General features: G+C 45.9%; 1 protein-coding gene across 1 annotated transcript in view; it reads left to right on the forward strand.

Moving 5' to 3' along the window:
• PCDH1 (protocadherin 1) overlaps positions 1 to 12315 on the forward strand; it is a 211991-nt gene extending 199676 nt beyond the window's left edge. The window contains exon 8 of the mRNA XM_084851558.1: positions 8160 to 12315. Within this exon, the coding sequence (XP_084707684.1) occupies positions 8160 to 8545 (386 nt within the window). The 3' untranslated portion in view covers positions 8546 to 12315. The remainder of the gene's footprint in view (positions 1 to 8159) is intronic.
• The last annotated feature ends 12432 nt before the right edge of the window (positions 12316 to 24747 follow it).

Consider the following 24747-nt stretch of genomic DNA (forward strand, 5'->3'; position numbering starts at 1 on the left):
CAGTGCTCAGCCTTCCTTATAGTCCAGCTCTCACAGCCATACGTTGCTACTGGGAAAACCACAGCTTTGATTATACAAACCTTTGTCAGCAAGGTGATGTCTCTGCTTCTTACTATGCTGTCTAGGTTTGCCGTAGCTTTCCTCCCAAGGAGCAAGTGTCTTTTAATTTCATGGCTACAGTCACTGTCTGCGGTGATCTTGGAGCCCAAGAAAGTAAAATCTGTCACTGCTTCCATTTCTTCCCCTTCTATATGCCAGGAAGTGATGGGGCCAGATGCCATGATCTTCATTTTTTTAATGTTGAGTTTCAAACCAGCTTTTGCAGTCTCCACTTTCACCCTCAACAAGAGGCTCTTTAGATCCTCTTTGCTTTCTGCCATTAGGGTGGTATCGTCTGCGTATCTGAGGTTGTTGATTATTCTCCCGGCAATCTTAATTCCGACCTGTGATTCATCCAACCCAGTGTTTCTCATGATGTACTTTGCACGACAATATGCAGCCTTGTCGTACTCCTTTCCCAATTTTGAACCAATCAGTTGTTCCATGTCTGGTTCTTACTGTTGCTTCTTGACCCTCGTACAGGTTTCTCAGGATACAAGTAAGGTGGTCTGGTACCCCCATCTCTTTCAGAATTTGCCAGAGTTCGTTGTGAGCTACACAATCAAAGGCTTTAGCGTAGTCAATGAAGCAGAAATAGACGTTTCTCTGGAATTCTCTTGCTTTCTCCATGATCCAGCGAATGTTGGCGATTTGATCTCTAGTTCCTCTGCCTCTTCGAAACCCAGCTTGTACTTCCGGTAGCTCTCGGTTCACATACTGCTGAAGCCTAGCTTGTAGGATTTTGAGCATCACCTTGCTGGCATGGGAAATGAGCGCAATTGTACGGTAGTTTGAACACTCTCTGGCATTGCCCTTCTTTGGAATTGGAATGTAAACTGACCTTTTCCAGTCTTGTGGCCATTGTTGAGTGTTCCAAATTTGTTGGCATATTGAGTGCAGCATTTTAACAGCATCATCTTTTAGGATCTTAAATAGCGCAGGTGGAATACTGTCATCTCCGCTAGCTTTGTTGTTACTAATGCTTATAGAATCATAGAATAGTAGGGTTGGAAGGGGCCTACAAGGCCATCGAGTCCAACCCCCTGCTCAATGCAGGAATCCAAGTCAGAGCATCCCTGACAAATGGCTGTCCAGCCTCGTCTTGAAGGCCTCCAGTGTGGGAGAGCCCACCACCTCCCCAGGTAATTGGTTCCATTGTCGTATTTCTCTTACAGTCAGGAAGTTCCGTGTCCTGCACTCTGGGATGATCAAGAAGAGATCCTGGCCTTCTTCTCTGTGACAACCTTTCAAGTACTTGAAGAGCGCTATCATATCTCATCTCAGTCTTCTCTTCTCAAGGCTAAACATGCCCAGTTCTTTCAGTCTCTCTTCATAGGGCTTTGTTTCCAGTCCCCTGATCATCTTTGCTTCTGTTAATGCAGCCCAAAATAGCATTTGCCTTTTTTGCAGCCACATCATATTGTTGGCTCATATTCAGCTTGTGATCGACAGCAATTCCAAGATCCTTCTCGCTTGTAGTGTTGTTGAGCCACGTATCCCCCATCTTGTAACTGTGCATTTGGTTTCTTTTTCCTAGGTGCAGAACTTGGCATTGATCCCTATTAAATGTCATTCTGTTGTTTTCTGCCCAGCGCTCCAGTCTATCCAGATCACTTAGAATTTTGTTTCTGTCTTCCAAAGTATTCGCTATCCCGCCCAATTTTGTGTCATCTGCAAATTTGATCAGCATTCCCTGTACCTCCTCCTCCAAGTCATTAATAAAAATTTTGAAGAGCACTTGGCCCAGGACTGAGCCCTGCAGTACCCCCCTCATTACCTCTCCCCAGTTTGAGAAGGTCCCATTGATAAGCACTCTTTGAGTCCGAATCTGTAGCCAACTGTTGATCCATCGGATCGGTGTTTCATCTAGCCCACTTTGAGCTAGTTTGCTCATCAGGAGATCATGGGGCACTTTGTCGAAAGCTTTGCTGAAGTCGAGGTATATGATGTCTACAGCATTCCCACAGTCTACAAGGGAGGTTACTTGATCAAAAAATGAGATCAGATTTGTCTGGCAGGACTTGTTTCTGACAAATCCATGTTGGCTTCGAGTAATCATGGCATTGTTGTCAAGGTGCTTCCAGATGGATTCCTTTTATCATCTGCTCCAGAATTTTCCCAGGGATTGATGTAGTTCCCAGGTTCCTCCTTTTTACCCTTTTTGAAGATAGGGACAACGTTAGCCCTCCTCCAGTCATCTGGCACTTCCCCCATCCTCCATGATTTCTCAAAGAGAATAGACAGCGGTTCTGAGAGTTCTTCTGCCAGTTCCTTTATTACTCTAGGATGCAGTTCATCTGGCCCTGGAGATTTGAACTCATTCAAAGTAATTAGGTGTTCCTTGACCATATGCCTATTGAACTCAAGCTGCAATCCTGCCCCTTCAGCCTGTACTTCGCCTTTGCCAGGGGGGTCATAGAACCCTCTTTTGGGAGAAGACTGAGCCAAAGTAGGAATTGAGCACTTCTGCCTTTTCTTTGTCATCTGTTATCATTTTGCCATCCTTATTTAACAGCTGAACCACCATTTATTTCCTCTGCCTTTTACTATGCACGTAGCTGAACAAAGCCTTTTTGTTGTTTTTAGCATCCCTTGCTAACCTCAGCTCATTCTCAGCTTTAGCCTTCCTGACGCCATCCCTGCAATTCTGTGCTATCTGCCTGTACTCTTTCTTTGTTACTTGGCCTTCTTTCCACTTCCTATTTGTGTCCTTTTTTGTTTTCAGGTCATCCCTAAGCTTTTTGTGAAGCCACATTGGCTTCTTCTGTTGTCTTCCACCTTTTCTTCTTGTTGGAATTGTTTGTAATTGTGCCTTGAGAATTTCCTTTTTTAAAAGCTCCCACCCATCTTGGACATCTTGGTTCTAAGGGAAGCTTTTGCTTCCCTTACAACCAAGAACTCAAGTACAACATGGTCGCTTTCCCCCAGAGTTCCTGTAACTGCTACTTTATCCACTAAAGGCCCACTTGACTTCACTCTCTAGGATGTCCGGCTCAAGTTCAGTGACCGCACTATCATGGCTATCAGGGACATTAAGATCTTTCCTATATAGTTCTTCTGTATATTCTTTCCACCTCTTCTTAATCTCATCTGCTTCTGTTAGGTCCCTGCCTTCTTTGTCCTTTATCATGCCCATCTTTGCACAAAACGTTCCCTTGAGATCTCTGATTTTCTTGAAGAGATCTCTAGTCTTTCCCATTCTATTGTTTTCCTCGATTTCTTTGCATTGTTCATTTAAGAAGGCCTTCTTGTCTCTCCTTGCTATTCTCTGGAAATCTGCATTCAGTTGGGTATATCTTCCCCTTTCTCCCTTGCTTTTCGCTTCTTTTCGCTTCTTTCCTCAGCTACTTGTAAAGGCTCCTCAGACAGCCACTTTGCTTTCTTGCATTTCTTTTTCTTTGGGATGGATTGAGTTGCTGCCTCCTGAACAATGTTACGGACCTCCGTCCATAGTTCCTCAGGCGCTCTGTCTATCAGGTCTAATCCCTTAAATCTATTCCTCACCTCCACTGTATATTCATAAGGGATATGATTTAGGTCATACCAGAATGGTTTAGTGGTTTCCCCTATGTTCTTCAATTTAAGCCAAAATTTTGCAATAAGAAGCTCATGATCTGAGCCACAGTCAGCTCCAGGTCTTGTTTTTACTGACTGTATAAAGCTTCTCCATCTTTGGCTGCAAAGTACATAATCAATCTGATTTCGATATTGACCATCTGGTGATGTCCATGTGTAGAGTCGCCTCTTGTGCTGTTGGAAAAGAGTGTTTGCTATGATCAACGTGTTCTCTTGGCAAAACTCTATTAGCCTTTGTCTTGCTTCATTTTGTACACCAAGACCATGCTTGCTTGTTATCCCGGTGATTTCTGGACTTCCTACTTTAACAGTCCAATCCCCTATGATGAAGAGGACATCTTTTTTTGGTGTTAGTTTTAGAAGGTGTTGTAGGTCTTCATAGAACCGATCAACCTCAGCTTCTTCGGCCTCAGTGGTTGGGGCATAGACTTGAATTACTGTGATGTTGAATGGTTTGTCTTGGATTCGTACTGTGATCATTCTATCGTTTTTGAGATTGTACCCCAGTACTGCTTTTCCCACCCTTTGGTTGACTATGAGTGCTACTCCATTTCTTCTAAGGGATTCTTGCCCACAGTAGTAGATATGATGGTCACCTGAATTAAATTCGCCCATGCCTGTCCATTTTAGTTCGCTGATTCCCAAGATGTCGATGTTCAGTCTTGCCATCTCATGTTTGACCACCTCCAGCTTACCTTGATTCATTGATCTTACATTCCAGGTTCCTAAACAATATTGTTCTTTACAGCATTGGACTTTCTTTTCACCACCAGACACATCCACAGCTGAGTGTCCTTTCGGCTTTGGCCCAGCTGCTTCACTCTTTCTGGCGCTACTTGGAAATTCCCTCTGCTCTTCCCCAGTAGTATATTGGACACCTTCCGACCTGAGGGGCCCATCTTCCGGCGTCATCTCTTTTAGCCTTGTGATATGTTCCATGGGGTTTTCTTGGCAAGAATGCTGGAGTGGGTTGCCATTTCCTTCTCCAGTGGACCACATTTTGTCAGAACTCTCCACCATGACCTGTCCATCTTGGGTGGCCCTGCACGGCATAGCTTATGGCTTCACTGAGTTACGCAAGCCCCTTCGCCACAACAAGGCAGTGATCCATGAAGGGGAGAATGACCATTAGGAGGTCACTATCCCTAATCTTTGGTACTGGTTTGCTTTTTTGTTTTTTGAGGTGCAAAAAACCTCTCCCCCTACTTTTCTTTTCTGCTCTTACATGCCCACTGTTGGGAGCTTGCCTGCAATGAAATTTTGAAGAGTGAGAAGGAAGGGAAGAAAGACCTCCATGTGAAATACTGGTATTTCACACAGCATCTGATTTTACTGCCTCAGACTGGAACCTTTGGTTTCTGTAGAAGTTTAGTAGCTTCAGTACAGCAAAGGATCCAATCAGCCTCCACAAACTTCTTTCTCCCCCTCCACTTTAATTTCTTCTAAATAGCTGTAGAACTCAAATAATCCCAAAGGGAGGGTTAGGACTATGTGGCATCATGATCGAGGAACTGCTGAGGCTTTTAAATAGGTTCTACAGTTTTAAAAAAACTAGAAAAAGCCCTCAGCCACCTCACCTCATAATGTTAATTTAAGTATGTGCAATCCTTGCAAACTCTCCACAGCCTCCTAAATTCCTCTGAAGTACTACCTCTCTGAAAGGAGCCACTTGGCTTAGGGAATTCTCTCTACTCCCCACCCCTGAGCACATTTCCAGTCACCATTCTTCTTTTCCTCTTCCTTCCCCTATCCTGTTCTTTCTTTCTCTTCTTTATTCCACCCAGAGCATGTCTTGGGGAATTCTTAAAGAGAATTCTCTTCAGTGGGCAAGAGAAGTTCTGAACTGTATTCAACTTTATACACACAGACAAGAGGGTTGGTTTTTCTCCTTCTCACTCAAGTCTTTGAGAAAAGTGGGTTCACATGGTCACAGAGAAACAAATCTGGGGCTGTTTTGTTTGTCAGTTGCCATTATCCAGCAATAGGAAGGGCTGTAGCTCAGTGGTAGAGCACCTGCTTGGCATGCGGAAGGTCCCAGATTCAATCCCCGGCATCTCCAGGTAGGGCTAGGAAAGAATCCTGCCTGAAACTCTGGAAAGCCGCTGCTGCCAGTCAATGTCAACAATACTGGGCTAGATGGACCCAGGATCTGACTCGGTATAAGGCAGCTTCCTATGTTCCTCTGAACAGAAAACTTTAATAAAAATAGGAGTTTCTTAAGGGGGGGGGGAGATAAATACTGCTTATCTATACAAGCCTATGTATGCCTACTCAAAAGTCCCATTATGTTTAATGAGGCTTACCCTCAGGAAAGTGTGCATAGGATTCCAGCACAAGTTACTTTTGCAGGGAGGTTTGCACCCTGATGTTCTGCATGTTTACTCAGAAATAAGTCCTGAGTTGTGAGTACTGCAGGCTTGATACACTGACTGCCCAATTCCATCTAATGAACTGAGCCCTTTCAGCTCAGTCCTATGCATGTTTTGTCATTTACAGTATGTGTGTGTGTGTGTTTTAATTTTGCAAGAACTCTAGCTTCAGTGGTGAGGGAAAGACATTTAGTACATGCTCAGAGCTTCTCCATAACTTAACCCTAGTTTTGAAAACAGATTCATTGGCTGTTTTGGCACAAATGAAGTTACGGGGAGGAATATACAGTGAGAGCTTGTGCATAACAAGGAGGAGGTAGAGAGGAGTTGCACAAAACAAGACATCTGTTTTTATGAAGAGTTGCTGGAGGATGGTAGGATAAGGAGGGATGGGTGCATGGAGGGGAATAGAATTGGTAGGGGGAGAATGTAAGTGCTCAGTAGTGAAAGAAAAACATTCTGCATATGCTCAGGGGCACTCTGTTTAAGAACATAAGAGCTGTGCTGCATCAGACCAAGGTCCATCTAGTTCAACATTCTGTTCACACAGTGGCCCACCAGATGCCCACGGGAAACCCACAATGCAATAGCACCTTCCCACCCACGTTCCCTGCTGCTAACATTGGTGAAATGTAAATAAATTCTAGTAATTCTAAATCTGCATGCATGTACATCCTTCAGGAACTTTGCAAGTTTCTTGCCTGGGGAACACCTCTAATGACCTATGCATTTTCATACAAACTTACCCAAAAACTATTGGGGAAGGGGGGAAGGGAAGGGAAAGCAAATCACTCCCTCCCCCAAATTGGAGAACACCCTTCCACATGAACAACTGCACCTATCCTTCTGAAACTTTGCTGGTTTCTTACTTAGGGACACCTCTAGGCTGTCTGTAATTTACAGAACAATGGTCCACAAGGAAAATAGGGAGATAAGTATGACCTCTTCTGGGGACCTGAAAATGTCAAGGCCACCCTTGCACAAAACCCCCTGTGGCTATCATTCTGAAATTTGGCAGACATGATCTCCTCTGATGGGGCAATGAATCCTGAAAATCATATCCAATTCTTCCAAGGAATAAAAATGTTATTCGCAGTTCTCTTTAAAAGAAAATCAAAATATAACCCTGCACCTATTTTTCTGACTTTGGGCAGGTGTAATCCCCTACTATGCCTGAAATTATCATCCAGTTCTGACGAAGAGAAAAAAGTTACAGGGTTTTTTTTCTAATTTCCCATTGTCAGAAGGAAGCATAAAGACTAATTTTTCCAAACCTTGACTCAGGTTTGGTGCTGAGCTGAAATGGTACAACTATAAATTGGCCCAAGCAGAAGCGGGATGTTTTACAAAATGCTGAATTGGGGCATGAGTTGAAGTGTGGGGGGGTGCACACTTCTTACGTATGTATGTATGTAATCTATACACATACGCAAGCACACCACATGCACATGCACACACACACATACATACATATATATTAGAGGTGCACTTAGACTCGGATATATATTATATATGCAATTTGTGCTATGGGCCTGTGCCCCAGATCTTTTAAGAACCTAGCAACGCCCCTGGTGTGAGCTATACCACTTCAGACTGCAGATGGAAGGGATCCTATTATTGCCCTGCAACATTAAAAAAACAACAACACCCTCCCTGCAAGTCAAAAAGCAACCGCATCAGGGACAAGGATCCACTGCTGAACCAGTTTTCTAAGTGCAGGGTTTTGTTTGGTTTAGAAGAGCATTCGAATAGCTACAGTCTGAAATGGCACAGTGTACCATGTTATGATTGCACCAAATCATTCTTCCTTGCTTCTGTTGTATGTATAGACCAGACTTCAGTCTTTTCACCTGGTTGCTGGTGGCACAGATCAGCTTGAAGACTAGTGCTCTGCTTAACATTTTAGTTCCCTCTTCCAGTACTTCTCTTCCGGGGAAAGAAGCATTGCTATACTAGAGAGAATGGGTGAGGAAGGTTGCTCCTGAGCACGTTCTCCTAGCATATTTTGCTTTGAGCTTGCCTCAAGCTTAGCTCTTGCAGCCACTATGTATGCCTTCATCCATAGCTACATGTTTGCCTTAATCCTTCTCCACCCCTTTCCTTTGTTGTGTGCAGATCTCCGGCCTCTGCCTGACGTAGCCATGACAGGGACCTGCACCCGGGAATGCACAGAGTTTGGTCACTCTGACACCTGCTGGATGCCAGGTCAGTCCTCTCCAAGCCGGCGACCCAAGAATGCCCTCAAACTCTCTACATTTGTGCCTTATCAAGACAGAGGGAGTCAAGAGCAAGTTGGGAACGGCAGCCCCAGACTCTCAGAAGAGCGAAACACCAAAATGGCTAACCTCCGCCTGCTCCCCACATACAGTGCCTTCTCCAACAGTAGCCATGAGCCCTGCAAGGACTCCCCCATGGAGGAAATCCCTCTCACCCAGACCTCGGACTTCCAGACAGCCACCACACCATCTTCCCAAACTGCCAAGCGGGAGATCTACCTGTGAGACTGAGAGGACGGTGGAAGTACCTGAAAACATCACTGAGACCCATGTCTGGAACTCAAAGAAGGAGAATAAGAAGGAAGGACTTTTCAAACTGTGATGCTTTATCCCTCGCCCTGGCAGTTCTGTGCCTGCCAGGTGAGAATGCCTTGCCCAGGCCCTGGGCACAGGAACACTTTTGTATGCTCATTGCTCCCAGGGCAAGAGGACTGACACCAGCCTGAATTACCAAGCTCTCGGCAGAGTGGTCTCTGGATGTCTGGGAAGAGGGAGAAGGGAACTGAGTGAAGAGGGCTTGGCCTCATGGCTTCAGGGCTGGGGGTGGGGGGGAGGGCTTAGTTACCAAAGGTCCACACAGACTTGGTGGAGTCCATTGGGCACAGGGCTGAGAGCACCTGGCACAGGTACAGGCGGGAAAGCTGCCTCTCTTATTACTGTAGACTCCTGTAAATATGAATCTTAGGAATGACATTTGCGTCCTGCCTGATCAAAAGTTTTATTGTCCTTGAAACAAAAAGACATTGAAACAAACAAACAAAAACCACAGGGAGCAATTTCCAGCTTGAATCTTTCACCACACAGAAGAGCACATGGGCACAAGCACTTCCAGCCAGCCCAGCCTTGCCCTCCACAGTGTAAATAAGGATGGGGCACTGGTTTGTGCGGGGAGAGCTTTGGCCGGTCAGCTGGACTGGGAAGAAGGGCATTACATAGCTTTTAAATCCTAATCTCTTTCCGGACTTCAGCAACTCTTCTCATCAGGTGTGGGGGAATCCTAGAGCTGGTAGCTGTGGCTTTCTGCTGGTCCTCCTTTGCCCATATCCCACGGACAGTGGAGCTGGGCCAGTAGGAAAGACGGAAGAGACTTCCGTTCTTCAGGTGGTACAACCCCCTAACTTCCCAATATCTCTTCTGCCTCACCTGAGGCAGGGAATTCTCATGGGGTCATTGGGCCCCAACGCCATGATTCTGGCCTTTGATTTGTCTGCCTGTAAGCCACCATTGCCTTTGTGAAATGGAGCGTTGACTCAGGGTCGCACTGGGTGCCATGGGGCCACTGTATGCTGGAGTCATCCCCTCTCCCTATGCCTATAGACCACAGGGCCAGCTTCAAGGGCTCCAATATTCTCTTCCAGTCCCACAGGTTTAGCCACATACTACCAAACTGTAGGAGTCCTGTTGTGGAATTGCAGTTCCAGCAGGGGCCCATGAAGAACAGTGGAACTACCCTTTGCATGAATAACCCCAACAGTAAGTGCCCTCAAAAGACCAGCCCTGCTTGGGCAAGGGAGAATGTGTCCTCCACCAGCCATGTGTGGGCTGCTTTAGTGACATGGTCCTTAAGTCACTCTTAGCTGTCCTGATGGTGTTGGGCCTGGCTCCATGTAGCCTAGTGCTCGCTCATGGCAATCCCTTCCCACCCACTTCCCTGTCTGCCAGCTGGTGTTTGTTGGACTTCCAACAACATTCCAGTGCACATGGCTGCGAGGATACAAGTTCCCTGGTACACTCTCTAGCCATGGGCCTCTCCCCGCGAGATGAGCTGACACTGTTTGGGCCCAGCTTGGTCCTCTTAGCTTCGCTCCTTTGGTGCCCATAGGCCCTGCCCCCCTTCTCATACATTGCCAGGGGTCACAGATGTGTTCTCCTTTGCTGTGTTGTAGAAGGCAGGCTGGCCATCCCCCTCCCTCGCTGTGTCTCTGTTCAGCATTCTGATTTGAACGGATCTGGCAAGGAGAGGACGGCAGAGAGGCCGCTTGTGGTATACGCAGGAATACCTCTTCTTTTCTTTTGTGGTACACTTGTGTATTTGTGTGTCAGGGCTGGCAGTGTGGAGACAAGTTGGTAGTCAAGTCAGGAAGCAAGTGGGGTGCAGTCGTCAGGTTCCTCATACCAAGGAGCCAGGCCAGACTCAGAAGCTTTATAGGACCATGTGGAACCTTACTGCCCCCTTGTGCCATCTGCTCCCTGCTGAGCACATTGTTACGATATCACCTTTTACTTATTATTTGACAGTGTGCAGTGGTGACACTGAAGAACAGCAGAGAGCAGAACAGCAATTCCCTCCTGTGGCAACCTGCCACATGCTATAGAGCACTAGGTGACTGGATTCCAGTACCAGAGTCCCCAGTTTGTGATCTATTCCCTGAGGCCCTGGGCTAATTTATCAGGAAGTCCTGAAATGCCTAGTTTTCTCCATGCCCATTCAGTTGGTAGAAGGCACTAAGACTGGTAGATACTGGCTTAAATCAGCCCTGCCCAGGGATCAAATGCACTTCAGCCACTCGGCCCAGATCATACACTGTCCTATCTAGACACTTTAAAGTGCCACCATAAGGTATGCAGGGGGGCAGGACCCTCCTCTCAGTCTCTTCTTTATTATTACGTCCTTGCTGTGGAAGGCATAGGCAGAAGCCAGGCTCACTGACAAGAGGATACCTGTGGTTCCAAGGTAAGGTTATCACCTTTTGTTTTTAATAAAATAGGCCTATCCATAAGCTGGACTTGTTCAGTCAAAAACAGAACAGGTGGCAGCCTCATTCCTAGGCAGACTAGCCCAGGTCCATTCCTTGCCAATGGGCGTTATAAGGCTGCCCTCATCCAAGAGTTGCTTCCATCCTTGGACGTACTTGTCAGAGGGCCCATTAGAGCAAAATGTGTGCTAGCCTAAGGAGGCCCGGGCTGCTTATTCCTTTGCTAGCTGGGCTAAGGCCAATGACTTCTGAGTGTTGATGACCAAGCAGGTTAATCCACAGTCGGCTGCCAGACAATATCTGACATCTTGAGAAGGGGCAACCTGCAGCCTCTTTCCCCTGGCATTATCCCTGGGGTATGGGGGGGGGGGACTGCTTCCTGTGGGAGGGAGGAAAAAAGAAAGAGGCTGTAGTACTTGGTCCACAAAAGGAAAACCACGGCAGTGCTGCCTCTTGTGTGTGGGAGAAGATATGAAGATGTTATTTGGGTTGGGAGGTGGAATCTGAAGATGGCAACAGTGTTGCCACTGAGATTGGCCACTGGTGAGGAAAATTGAAGTTGCCATGGAATGGGGAGATGCCACAGGAGTGGGCATGGTGGGGCAATCTCCAAGGGCCAAGATATCACCAAGGGAAGCTCATTTTGCACAATTCAAAGCCAGAAGGAGAGATCCTACATTGGCAGGGATAGGGTGGGGGCTTGGAAGGAAGAAGGGTGCTCCATGGGTCCTAGACAAGCACATTGAAGGGCAATGGGGGACAGTTTTGAGCACTGTACTAGGATAAACCAGGGGTAAAACCAAAGGTGGGAGGCCAGGCCCAGGCCAGCTGTGTAAGATGAAGCCAAGCAACCCCTTTGTAGCTCTTCGTGTTGGTTCTATTTATATGAGATTTCAGTTCCTTGCTTGTGATGCCTTGTTTTTTGTACAGTTTTATGTACATGCAGGTGTAGCTTTTTCTAAAAGGAGAAATCCTATGGCAGAGTAAAGAGTACCCAACTATTTTTCAGATGGTGACCTATGTTTAGGTACTGCCTCTCTCTCTCGCTAAGGTTGTATTGCTCTCAATGTGATGCATTTCCCTTGCACTGGGAAGGCTTTGGTTCTGGGGCTTAGTTCTCCCCAGGTACCATGAGCACAATTGATTCCTTTGTAATCCTTTTTGTTTGGAGCCGTAAGCATGATACCTTGTGAGCCCTTTTCTGTTCTCTTCCATTCTGTTTGTTTGCTGAGCTGTCGAATGACAAACTCCACTGTAATTAGCCCTCCCAAAGCTTTACAATAAAAGTGTGAAAACCTTCTGGTTTGACCTGTTTTATTGTCTCTGCAGATCAGTTAGCCTGAATGTTGGCTATATGCATGGTGGGCTGTGTTTCATATCATTTCTGAGGGCCAAACTATGTCACACAGGAGATCCATGATTGGGAAACTCAAATCTTTTTTATAAGTACCCATGAGGTGGGGTGGGGTAAACTGGCTTGTGACAGAGGGCTTTTCTACATGAAGCTTTTAACCCGCACCTTTACCAACGCTTCTACTTCTGGTTTCTTTGCGGGTTTAAGATCTGCTCCTTTACATTTACTGTCTGGAATTTTTCTTTCTCTGTCTTTCTATATGTTCCATTTTGGTGCTGTGGTATCGCAGAATTGCACAATTACACGAGATTTCTATGGCGTTATAGAGGCTGTGGGAGAGGCCCTGGAGGATGACAATGTCATGTAAAGGACCTGCAAACTATCATGAGTGAGCAGTTACGAGCATACAATAAAAGCCTTGTGTAGCGCTCAGAGGCGCTGGGAAAAGGAATGTGTAATATTTCCCCCAACCTCAGTTGCTCCCCTCAAGTTCCTACTTGACCTATTGTGGGGAGAGAGACAGACCAAAAACAACAGAGACTATCTATCTATCTATCTATCTATCTATCTATTTATAATACTTTGATTCCACCTTTTAGGACAAAGTCCTCACAAGGCAGTTTACAAGTAGAAATGAAAACCAATACGGTAAAAACCTTTAAAACTAACAAAGTTGTTATGGCATAAGCTAGAGTCTACAAAGTGAAGATAATGCTATTCATATGATGAACTAGACTCTAATCCATGAAAGCAAATGTCATAATAGATTTTTAGGTGCCAGAAGACTCTTCCTTGTTTCTGTATTGTGACTGTATTTTCCCCTCTATTAAAGTGGGGAGTGATTTTGATCCAGAAATGGCACAATGGAAAAGGTTTAAACATGGCCTTCGCACTGCTGCTGCCACAAGCCAGTTTCTCCCACTCCTGTGACTGCATTTAAGTGCATGGGGTCAGTAGCACACCGGGTGAGGATTAATATACTGAAACCCAATCCAGACAAGACAGGGGCTGTTGGCAGGTAGTTCATCTGACCAAGGAGGTGGAGTTTAACTTGTCCTTAAGGAGATGGTTTGCAGTTTGGTAGCACTGTTGGAACAGCCATGTGGTGTCTGTAGCTCAAACAGTTTTCACCTGCTTAGGTTAGTGCAACCACTGCAATCTCTCCTAAACAGAGCTGGTATAGCATTATCTACACCAGGAGTGGGCAACCTGTGGGCCACATGAGGGCCTTCCAACCTATTTGGCGGCCCCTGCTGTCTCCCAAAATGCTGCTGTCAAGCTGCTAAATTTCAGCAGTGTGGCAGCAGCAAAAAGCCACATTTCCCCTTTACAAGGCACATTGTGAGCATGCACCATGTTTTAATGGCATATCGTGGTCTTCCAGGAGTGTGATCTGCCTGTCAAACAAGGAGTGCACTCACTGCATGCCTTGTTTTAACGGGGAAATGGAAATTCCATGCTTCCAGAATTGTGCAGTAGTTGTGCATCAGTGATTTTGGTGGTGCAAAATCAGTGTGGCAGTGATTTTAGCAGTATGCTGGTGATTTTGATGGTAGGGTGTGTGTGTAGGGCCAATGGCAGGCTCTGGGGTGTGAAAAATGGTCCCCAGATCCTCCCAAGTTGCCCACCCCAATCTATACTCCTGTAACATCCAGATCAGACAACTGCAATATGATGTACCTAGAGCTGCCTTTGAAGATTTCCCAGAAATGTCTGCTGATTCAAAAAGCGGCAGCCAGATGTTGACCAGCATGGGTCATTCAGAACATCTCACTAGTTCTGAAACAGTTTCGCTATCTTCCCATGCAGTTCTGAGCTCAGTTGAGAGTGTTGGTGTTAGTTTCTTGTGTTCTTCTTTGAAAAGTGGCCAAGGAATAGTTTAATTAATTAAGTAATTACTATATTAGTGATTTAATTAATTAATTAATTAATTACTATATTAATAATATAATTACTATATTAGTATATTTAATTACCCTATTCAGCTTGGGAACAAGGTATCTCAAGGACCACCTGTTTTCATACAAACCTGGCCATTCTTTGAGGTCATCCAAAGAGACCCTCTTTGGGGTATCCCTTCCTACTGAGCTTAGGTGACCAAGGATCAAACCTTCTTAGTCTGTGCGCCTGGTGCCTACTCTTATGAGTTTTAGGCATCTGCTGAAAACAATTTTAATTGCCAAAGCCTTTTAATTCAGGATTGTTTTTATCTGCCTGCTGCTTTAGTGTTTCAATTTACTGCAGATTGTTCTTTCCTCATTTTAAATGTTTATTGATTAATATTGTTATTAAATGTAATGTATTATAAGTGTTTGTTTTCTAAGCCACCTTGAGTGCCATTTTTTGGTAGAAAGGCAGGATACAAATAAAATAAATACATCAATGAGCCCTCTTAAAATAATTTTTGATTAAGGCATAACAGAAATGTATTACATTAACAAATAAAATGATGGCAGGAGATTCAGTCGCAGATCTCCTGCCTTACATGTAATAGCCCTGAGGAGCAGAGCCTTTATATAGGAATAGAACAAGCACATGATAAATATTATTTTGGGATACTACAATATGGACACTGACAGAATGAATTTGGCAAATTGTAGTAGTAGTAGTAATTTTACAAAGCATTTATTCGGGATTTTTAGTATGCAAAATACTTTATGGAATCCTTACAACAAACCTTAAAATAGGTTGGTTTTAATATCAGATGCCCACAAATGTGCTCGCTGCTGCTGAGGACATTCTGTAATGTGGCAAGAGATCTCACCATTCTCTCGAAGAGGGCAGGCAACCTTTCTGCCCCTGAGGGCTGCATGTGCAAGGGGTGGTGGGTTTGGGGCCACATATACACAGCCTTCCTCCTCGCCCCCTCCCACACTCACATACTCCCCCACCCCCATCTCAGCATGCAGAGTTGCGGAGGTTTAAACCCATTCCACGTGTACTGAAATTGCTTTGAGAAGGGGGATCACATTGGTGACAGCCAGGGCTAACATAGAACAGTATCCTATAGTGCTGCTGTGCTCTTGCTGTTTCTGTCCACTAGGACAACAGGGAACAAGCGCTTACTAAAGCAGCCCTGGAAATTAGCAGAAATACTCATTTCTGGAATGGGACAGGTCAGTGGAGCTCCCTTCTGCAAACACCACTGACTTGCCCCATTCTGAAAATGAGTGTTTTGGCTCGTTTTCATTTGCTTAAGGGTTTGCTTAAGCAGTGATAGCTAGAGGTCACACTAGCATGCAGGAAGCATTGACTATAGGATTGTGCTGTAAAAATTGTTATCATTATTACCAGAGTGATAGTAATAGGAGATAGGAGGAAGTGAGCATCAGTACACTGGACATGAGGGCCAAAGGCAGATTGACATGGGGATCCAAGCAGCAGTAGCGTGCTCAGTGGGTGACGGGTTATGGACCCCGCCCAGTCAGCTAAGAAGGGTCCCTCCTGCTGTACTGGATTTAATCCCGACCAACAGGGAAGAACTGGTTGATGAAGTGAAAGTGGCAGGAACCTTGAAAGAAGTGACAAGATCGTGTTGGAATTTGTTATGCTAATGGCTGTGAACACTGAGCTTGTACCTTGGACTTTAGAAAAGCCAATTAAAAAACAAATTCAGAGATACATTGGGTAGGATTCCATGGGCATTTCTACACCAGCCTAAAATCCTGCATTTAAAATGGGGCTTTCTGCTTCTGTTTTAAATGCAGGATCACCACTGGCTCTCTTTACATGCACTTCCTCCCCCCACACCCTTCTCCCCATATCTGAGTCTTCCATTATCTTCCATTATCTTTCATTGATCTCACTCCTCTTCTTGCAGCTTTTCCTTTTTCATTGAGGGAACTCAAGCAGAACACAACGGGGTAATTTGGTAGCTCATTATCTGCGATCTATTTAAAAATGGAACAAAGGGCATGTAGTGCAGGAGATGCCTTGGATGATAACTGCGTCATGTAAAGAGCCTGCAAACTTCCATGAAGTAGCAATCTCAATCGCAGGATAAAAGCCCGGTGTGAAGGAGCCCTCAGAAGGGACATACAGAACCAGGAACATATACCCAAGGAGCCCTCAGAAGGGACATACAGAACCAGGAACATATACCCAAGGAGGAGTACAACAGAATACCTGCAACCCTTAAGGATGGTGACTGGAAGGCTAAGGCTGAGAATCGGCTGAAACTTGTGAGGGGTGCTAAAATCAACAAAAAGGGCTTCTTTGGCTATTTTAGGGCCAAGAAAAAGACCAGAGAAGGGGACTTTTCTTCGGGAAGAAGATGAATTCTTAACAGTTGATGGAGAGACGGCAGAACAACTTAAATTGTATAAGGAGGAACATGCAACCCAGAGCAGGTAATGAGTTGGTGTCACATGGGGTGCTCCTTCCATCAGGCGGGACATGTCACTTCCCCTGTTACTCGCCAGAAGGAATGACATGACAACATAAATACAACAACTCTAGACTTTATTAATCCTTGTTGTAAATCAGGATCATTCAAAATGGAAGTTGTGGAAGCAGAATCCCTTCTTAGGGTCTGAGGTAAGTAGCTGCAGAATAAGGTAGAATGCCCCTGGAGTATTACTGGTGAGTACATGCAGAACCAGGGTGAAGGCTCATGGAGCAAGATAAGTAGCTGCAGGACCAGGATGAATGCTTATGTGGGTGTGGGGGATGGCTAAGTATCTGTAGAACCAGAAGGGATGCCCACAGATGGGGCAGCTGCAGGACAGGGGGGATGCCAGTGTTGCAGCACAGGTAAGTACCGACATGATCAGAATGAATGCCTATGTGGTGGTGCAAGCTGTAGGTAAGTAGTTGTGGGGTCAGGATGATCTGGTACTGAGTTTGCTGTGGAACTGGGGAAGTCTTTTCTTGTCCTCTGGGTCTTGTAGTTTCCTGTGTGCTGCTGCCTGTTCTGGAAAGTCCCTTTTACCATTCCTAACAGCCACTACTCTGATTCAGCTCCTTGACCTTCTAAATAAGCTCACTGGTCAATTCCCTTCCTGATAACCCATTTTGTGCCATCTGGTCTTTGTTCCTTGCGTTGTGCCCTTTCTATCCACATCTCCTGGCCCTCTTTGCTCCTGCTTTATTTTTCCTCCTTTCCTGTGTTTCCAGCATTCAGGTTTTTATGCCCTGCCGCCGCTGCCTCCTCCCGCAGAGTCTTTGAGTCATTTAAAGAGCCCAAGTCCAGATTCCCTTTTCTTCTGTTTACCCAGCTCTACCTGTGTGACTGGCTACTGTTGCTGGGCCAACCTAGGAAACCTCAGGAATTATAAAGCAACCCCTAATGGCTCCTCACGGTTGGAGAACACCTAGCTCCTTTAAACAAGTTCAGATCTCCAGGACTAGATTAAGCACATCCCTGGGAAGGAGCTTGTGGATGTTGTTTCAGAGCTGCTACCTGTAATCTTTGAGAATTCCTTGAGAACAAGTGAAGTGCCAGAAGACTGGAGATGGTCAAATGTTGCCCCCATCTTCAAAATGGGGAAGAAGGTGGATCCAGAAGGTGGCAGCTTCCTATGTTCCTAAATAATACATTTAGTAGGAGCCACCATGGGTCTGTCAGGAATAAGGCAGACCAACCTTATCTCCCTTTTTGTTAGAGTTACTAGTTTGGTAGATCATGCATGGAATGTTGTGGACATAGTATATCTCGATTTCAGCAAAGCATTTGATTAGATTTCCCATAATATCTCTGTGGACAAGATGGTAAAGTGTGGGCTTGGCGATACTGTTGTTAGGTTGAGCAACCATACTCAACAAGTGCTCAGTAATGGCTCAGCATCCTCGTGGAGGAGGCCTGGGGTGCAGTGCTGCAGGGCTCTATCCTAGGGCCTATGCTGTTCAGTATTTTCATAAATGACCTTAACATGGGTGTAGAGGGGTTGCTTATCACATCCCTGGCTATCCTCAGGGAGCTAAAAACACCAGTCCTTGATATGGCACACCACATGGCTTCATTTCCAAGCATCAACACTGTCACACATAGCCAGGCCTGCTCTTTGGAGGTAGCTCCAGCCAAAGCAGTGGCTAAAAAGCCTTTCTCCAGTCATGCCTCATTGAGGACCAGCAGCTTGCATCTCTCTCTAGTTCCAGTGGCACCAATGCAGAGGTTCCAGCCCCCACTCCCACACCTATGGAATTCCTTGCTGCAAAGACCCACAAACCAGACCCAGGCAACACTGAGGATCCAGTCATTGATCCTGCATCTGTGGAGGTTCCCTGTTACAGTGGCCAAGTCAACAGAATTTCAGCATGCTCAGTTAAGTGACAACAGCCTTTACCAATCCCCCCAAAAGCCAACCAGCCTTCTAAAGACTTTCCAAAGGACTGTAAGTCTTGATTTATTTGGAAGGGGGGACTTCTCAACCAGGAATTTCTCCTCAAGAGCTATCAAGAAGGGTGGGAGACCAGGACCCAGCTGGTAGTGCACCTACCTTATAGAGAAAAGCTTTTAACATTGGCCCGTGATATTCCTTTCTCTGGGCATCAAAGAGTGGCACGTACCAAAGAAAGACTACTACATTATTAATTTTTTGGCCTAGAATAGCTGAGAATGTTAAAGACTCCTGACAGTCTTGCCCTACTTGCCAGACAGTGGGCAAGGCATATGCTCCCTTGGACCCCATGCTACCCATGAAAAAATAAATATATTTTTATTTATATTTTAAATAAAATATTTAAAATGGATTTTGCTACCAGGTACCCTGGAGTTGTGGCCCTTTCATCCACAGAGGGCTCAGCTGTAGCAAATGCACGGCCTCTCCCCCCCCACACACACACACACCATTTGGTTTTGCCCCAGAAATAGTTTCAGACCAAGCTACTAACTTTATGTCCACTCTCATGAAACAACTGTGAGGAAGGGGTGGCATGAAGTACCTAATTTCTACTGCTTACCCAGAGACTAATGGCCTGGTTGAGAGATCCAATGCCACTTCGGGACAAATGCTCAAGGTCTGTGTAGACACTCATCCCAATAACTGGGATGATTCTTTATAACACCTCCTTTTTGCTTATTGAGAGGTGCCACAGGAATCCACAGGTTTTTCTCCCTTTGAATGAGTATTTGGGAGGAAAGTGTGTGGGCCCCTGGATCTTGTAAAGGAGCACTGGGAAGGAGCCCATGCCCAAGAGTCAGAACCCAGCTCTATCCTAGACAGTGTGGACAATCTACAAAACTCTCAGCAAATAAGTCTCACCCTTGCCAAGAAACACTCGTCTAGCACTCAAGGAAAACAAAAGAAAAACAAAAGGTGCCTGAGCTCAGGAGTATAAAGAAGGCGACCAAGTCATAGTCATCAAGCCTCTCAGGATGAATATGATAGAGGCAGATTGGGAAGAACCTTTCACTTAGGGAGATAAGTTACCTCCTTGACTACTCATCTGTAGGACTGAGACCTAGCACCATGGACTTAGGACTTAACACCATGTGAACTCCCTAAAGCCATGTAGGGATTGATCCAACATGTTTTTGTCCATACAGCCCCTCAAAGGGGGTGAAAAGGATTTGCCTTGGGACCATCAAGAGGACTGTCTTCCAGGAGGAGGAATTGAGACCCTTAGCCTAGCCCTAGACTTCTCAGCTACACATGCCCAGCAACTGAAAACTTTACTTCAAAGTTCTGAAGGTTTGTTTTCCAGCCAACCTGAGAGAACTGAACTGGCTACCCATTCGATTCTCATGGGGATCACTTCCTAATCACCCCCTCTCCCTACCATGCTGTGGGGAAGCAAAGAAAGGACACACAGCAGAGGTACAGAACAAGTCTCTTGGGTTTATAACACCCTCCAATAGTGCTTGGTGTTCTCCAGCAGTGCTGGTAGCAAAGCCAGATGGTTCAGTTCATATTTGTGTTGATTACTGCTGTCTGAATACCATCACCACCCGAACTGCTTTCCAATGCCTGAAGTAGATGATCTCCTAGAGAACCTAGGAGGTGCCACCTATATTACTACCCTGGATCTCATCAAGGGATATTTGCAGATATCCAGCATATTGGATGCTGATGGCAGGATCAAATCTGTAAAGATGACGGAGAAATCCACCATGGACTCCAATGAGGCCGGATTCTTTAGAATCCAGCACCCCGGAGTCTGTGGCAGAACGGAATGCTCCCTCCCGCCACCCCGCAAACTAAAGTCGGGACAGACCCTACCTGCTGCTGGCCAGTCTGGGTCCATCTACTACCATCCGTCCACTGCCCTGGACTGCAGACACAAATGGCGTCCAGCGAAACTGATGCCATTTGTGTCCCTGCTCTTTTTGGTGATAGGCTACGTAAATATTTACATAGCCTATTACGAAAAGAGCAGGGATGCAAATGGCGTTGGCTATGCCGGACGCCATTTGCATCCGCAGCCCGGCAGCGGATGGAAATCTGGCTGCGGACAGGCCCAGCCGGCGGCTCTGCAGACTCGCTGCAGAGAGGAATCAGCCAGGGAGGATTCTGGGGGGAGGGGAGGGACGGATCACCTCCCCCCCCAGCAGACCCCGGAGCAGACTGGTAAGTGGGGTTCGTACACCCCTACAAATCAGCTTAGGCTGATATACCAACTACACCCTTATCTGGATAGAGATAGCCTAGCTATAGTTATCCATGCCCTAATTACCTGTCGTCTGGATTACTGCAATGCATTATACATGGCGCTGCCTTCGAAAATGGTCTGGAAACTTCAGCTTGTCCAAAATGGGGCAGCAAGACTGTTAATGGGACTGGCCAATGAGAGCACATTACGCCAGTACTTTTCCAGCTGCATTGGCTGCCAGTCCATGTCCAGGCCCAATCTAAGTGCTAGTATTAACATTCAAAGCCCTAAACGGCTTGGGGCCAGGTTAAATGAGGGATCACCTCCTCCCATATGTAAGATCATCTTCAGGGGTCTTTCTCTGGGAGCAGCTGCTAAAGGAAGTGAGGTGGGTGGCTACCAGGAAGAGGGCCATTTCTGCTGTGGCACCCTGGCTTTGGAATGAGCTCCCTAGAGAGGTTCGCCTGGCACCTCCATTGTACTCCTTTTGGCACCAGGTGAAGACCTTTTTATTTTCCCAGCATTTTAGCACTCTGGTCTTTTAGCTCTGCTGTTTTAAATCTGTATTTTAAATCTCTGCATTGCTGCTAGATTTTATTGTGGGTTGTACTTTTATATTGTAGTTTTAAGCTTTCATATTTTATATTGTTTTATGCTGTACTTCGTGGTTTTAATTTTTGTGAACCACGCAGAGCTTCGGCTATCAGGTGATATAGAAATAAATAAATAAATCTGCTTTTACCACTCGTCCAGGACTTTTTGTTTTCACTGTTTTGCCTTTCAGGTTTAGGAGTGCCCTAACTACCTTCCAAAGGCTGGTTAATCAACTTCTCAAGCTCCTTTGTAGGGATGGCGGAGAATTTCTCCCCGAAACTTCGGGGGGCCAAGCGCCAACGTGTTCGCTATTTGCGTTGCCCTTATTTTCACCGTAGTCTACGTAAACATTTACGTAGACTACAGCGACTAAATAAGGAACGCGAATGGCGGCTCCCTATGGGGGCCGCCATTAGCGTACGCGCTTTTTTTTTTTTTTTAAGTCACCCGTGATTGGCTACGTGACGATTGACGTAGCCTATCACGGCTGACTTTGCAGATCTAGCTGTGATAGGCTACGTGAATCGTCACGTAGCCTATCAGGGGGCGTTTGTTTTTTGTTTTTTAAACTTTCGCGTTCGCGGCCGGGCAAGGCGGGAAGCCTCCCCCCCGGCCTGAATTTTGGCCGGGGCGAGGCGGGAAGCCTCCCCCCCCGGCCTGAACTTCGCGGGGGGAGCAGCGAAGCGCCTCCCCCCCACCGCGAACGTCCTTCGACGACAGGTAAGGGACTTTCGTCCACCCCTACTCCTTTGTTGTGATTTACTTGGATGACATCGCCATCTATAGTTCTTCCTGGAAAGAACACCTTGATGATGAAAGTACTGTTTTAAAATGTCTTCACAAAGCAGGACTCATTATCAATGCCCTAAAATGTCAGTTTGGGCTGGGAGAAGTGGTTTATTTGGGTCACTGAGTTGGGAGAGGCCACATTAAATCTGATCTCCCAAAAGTAGAAGCTATTGTTCAATGGCCCACACCCACCACCAAGAAGCAGGTCCAGTCATTTTGGGGACTTGTTGGATTTTACCACTGATGTGTAGAGGGCTGATTTGTAGAGCACTGCACCCCTCACTGACTTTTGTCAAAAAAGACTTCCTGAAAAAGTATCGTAGTCTTCTGATTGTTAAAAGCCTTTGATCAACTGAAGGCCTGACTCACTTCTTAGCCCATTTTAGTTGTACTGAACTTTGACAAACACTTGACAGCTCATACCGATCCCTCTGGGAACTGTCGTCTTCCAAGCTGATGAAATGGGAGATTTCCACCCAGTTATCTACCTCACCTGCAAACTTCTTTCTCAAGAACAAAGCCTTGCCACAATTGAGAAAGAGTGCCTTTCTATCATATGAGCTCTGTCTAAGCTCCATCCGTATGTGTGGGGACAGGTGTTCATTCCCCTCTCTGTTGGCTGAACAAGAAAAAAGGGACTAACATCAAACTCTTACACTGGTGTTTGGCCTTACAAAACTATGAGTTTGAGTTCAAACATATTAACGGCAAGCACAATGTAACTGCTGATGCTTTACTATGCTGTTTCCTTTGCTATTGTACCAATTTTGCATAATGCGACTGCACTATTAAGTGTATAAGAACCTGTCCTGTCCATTTTTGTCCAGCTGTCCTGTAGAACATGCTTCACCAAAACAAGGACTTAAGGGGGAAGATATGTGATAAACCCCTACCTCTGATGTAGATCCACAGTGTCCCTTAGAGCATCTGGTCAGTTGGCACCCTGCTGAGTAACCTGAATAGTTTTATCTAGCCTTATTTCACTCTTTGTCCTCCGAAATGCAAACAAAACCTTAACCCCTTTTCTTGAAAAGGCTGACTAGTCCCAACCACTGTGGGCTTTTGAGAGATAAGTTCCAGTCCTTAAGATGGTGGGTAATTACCACTAGGTAATTTTCTGATTTGCTGGCTAGACCACTGATATCAGAAATGGAAGCTATTGTGTCATTGGACAGACCATCAGTCTCTGCAAATGGGCTGGCTTTTACTGAGCAGAGATCCCCATAAAAAGATCCCCTCAGTCCTTCTAGAACTTTCTGATATATCATCTAACTGGAAGCCAGATGCGCACTCTCTCTCTCTCTCTCTCTCTCTCTCTCTCTGAACATCTTCTCTGCAATAAACTCAGCATATGCTCTAAGATCCAAGACTGTACTCAAGTAGGTAAAGTGAGTAGATAAGTTAGACTGACTTTTTGATGTTTACTTGTATTTTTGTGATTGTTGCCTTCCCTGGTTCCCCCCCCCCCCGCATTTCTACACACACACACACACGCACACACACACACACGGCTTTTTGGCTGTGTTGTTTTAAAAGGGTTTCTCCCTGAACTCTTCCTCACATGAAAGACCACATGGTTACAAAGCTACCACCTGTATTTTAAGATTTTTAGAAGGGTGTTCGTAAGTCTCAGTTTCTGAGTTTGGGGAAGGAAAGTCCAAAGCACCTTTCTTTTTCTTCTTTCCTAGGTCTGGGCTGAAGAGAGGGGCCCTTGGCAAGAAGGCTCAGAAACTCCCCAAGCAGCTGGACAGACTAGGGTGTGTCAGGAGACGCATCCTGACTACTGGCAGCCTATCAGAGATTCTTTTCCTGAGGAACATACATAAAGAAGGGGTCCACCAGGAGGAAAAATGGTTGCCCCCTCCTGGTCTTGTAACAACTGATAATACCCAACTCAAGTTCTCTGTATCATCTGAGTCAGCAGAGATTGTGCAGGCACTGGACCAGTGTCTGGATGCAGTGGTGGGCTGTATGAGAGGCAATAAGCTGAGGCTGAATCCTAAGAAGATGGAGGTGCTGTGGACAGGTTGTTCCCTTGTCTGGGACCTAGGGCCATTGTGTGTTCTGAAAAGGGTTGCATTCCCTCTGAAGGAGCAGGCGCATAGCTCGAGGGTGTTCCTTGATGCATCACTGTCAATGGATGCATGTGGCCTCTGCAGCAATGAGTGCCTTTTTCCAGCATCAATTAGTATGACAGCTAAAACACAGTTCCTGGGCAGGGATAGCCTGGCCACAGTGATCCATGTACTGGTAATGTTAAGAATGGACAATTTCAATGGGCTTTATGTAGGTCTGCCTCTGAGCTTGGTCCAGAAGCTACAGCTAATGAAAAATGCCATGGGGACATCCTACCAGAACATATTATTCTAATTCTGAGGGAGTTGCACTGGCTGCCAATAAGCTGCTGAGCCAAGTTCAAGGTGCTTGTGCTATCTTACACAGCTTAGGACCTGGATACCTGATAG

Source organism: Heloderma suspectum, chromosome 4, assembly GCF_057233095.1.
Source record: "Heloderma suspectum isolate Gila_16-S chromosome 4, 16-S_ref, whole genome shotgun sequence".
Taxonomy (NCBI): Eukaryota; Metazoa; Chordata; class Lepidosauria; order Squamata; family Helodermatidae; genus Heloderma; species Heloderma suspectum.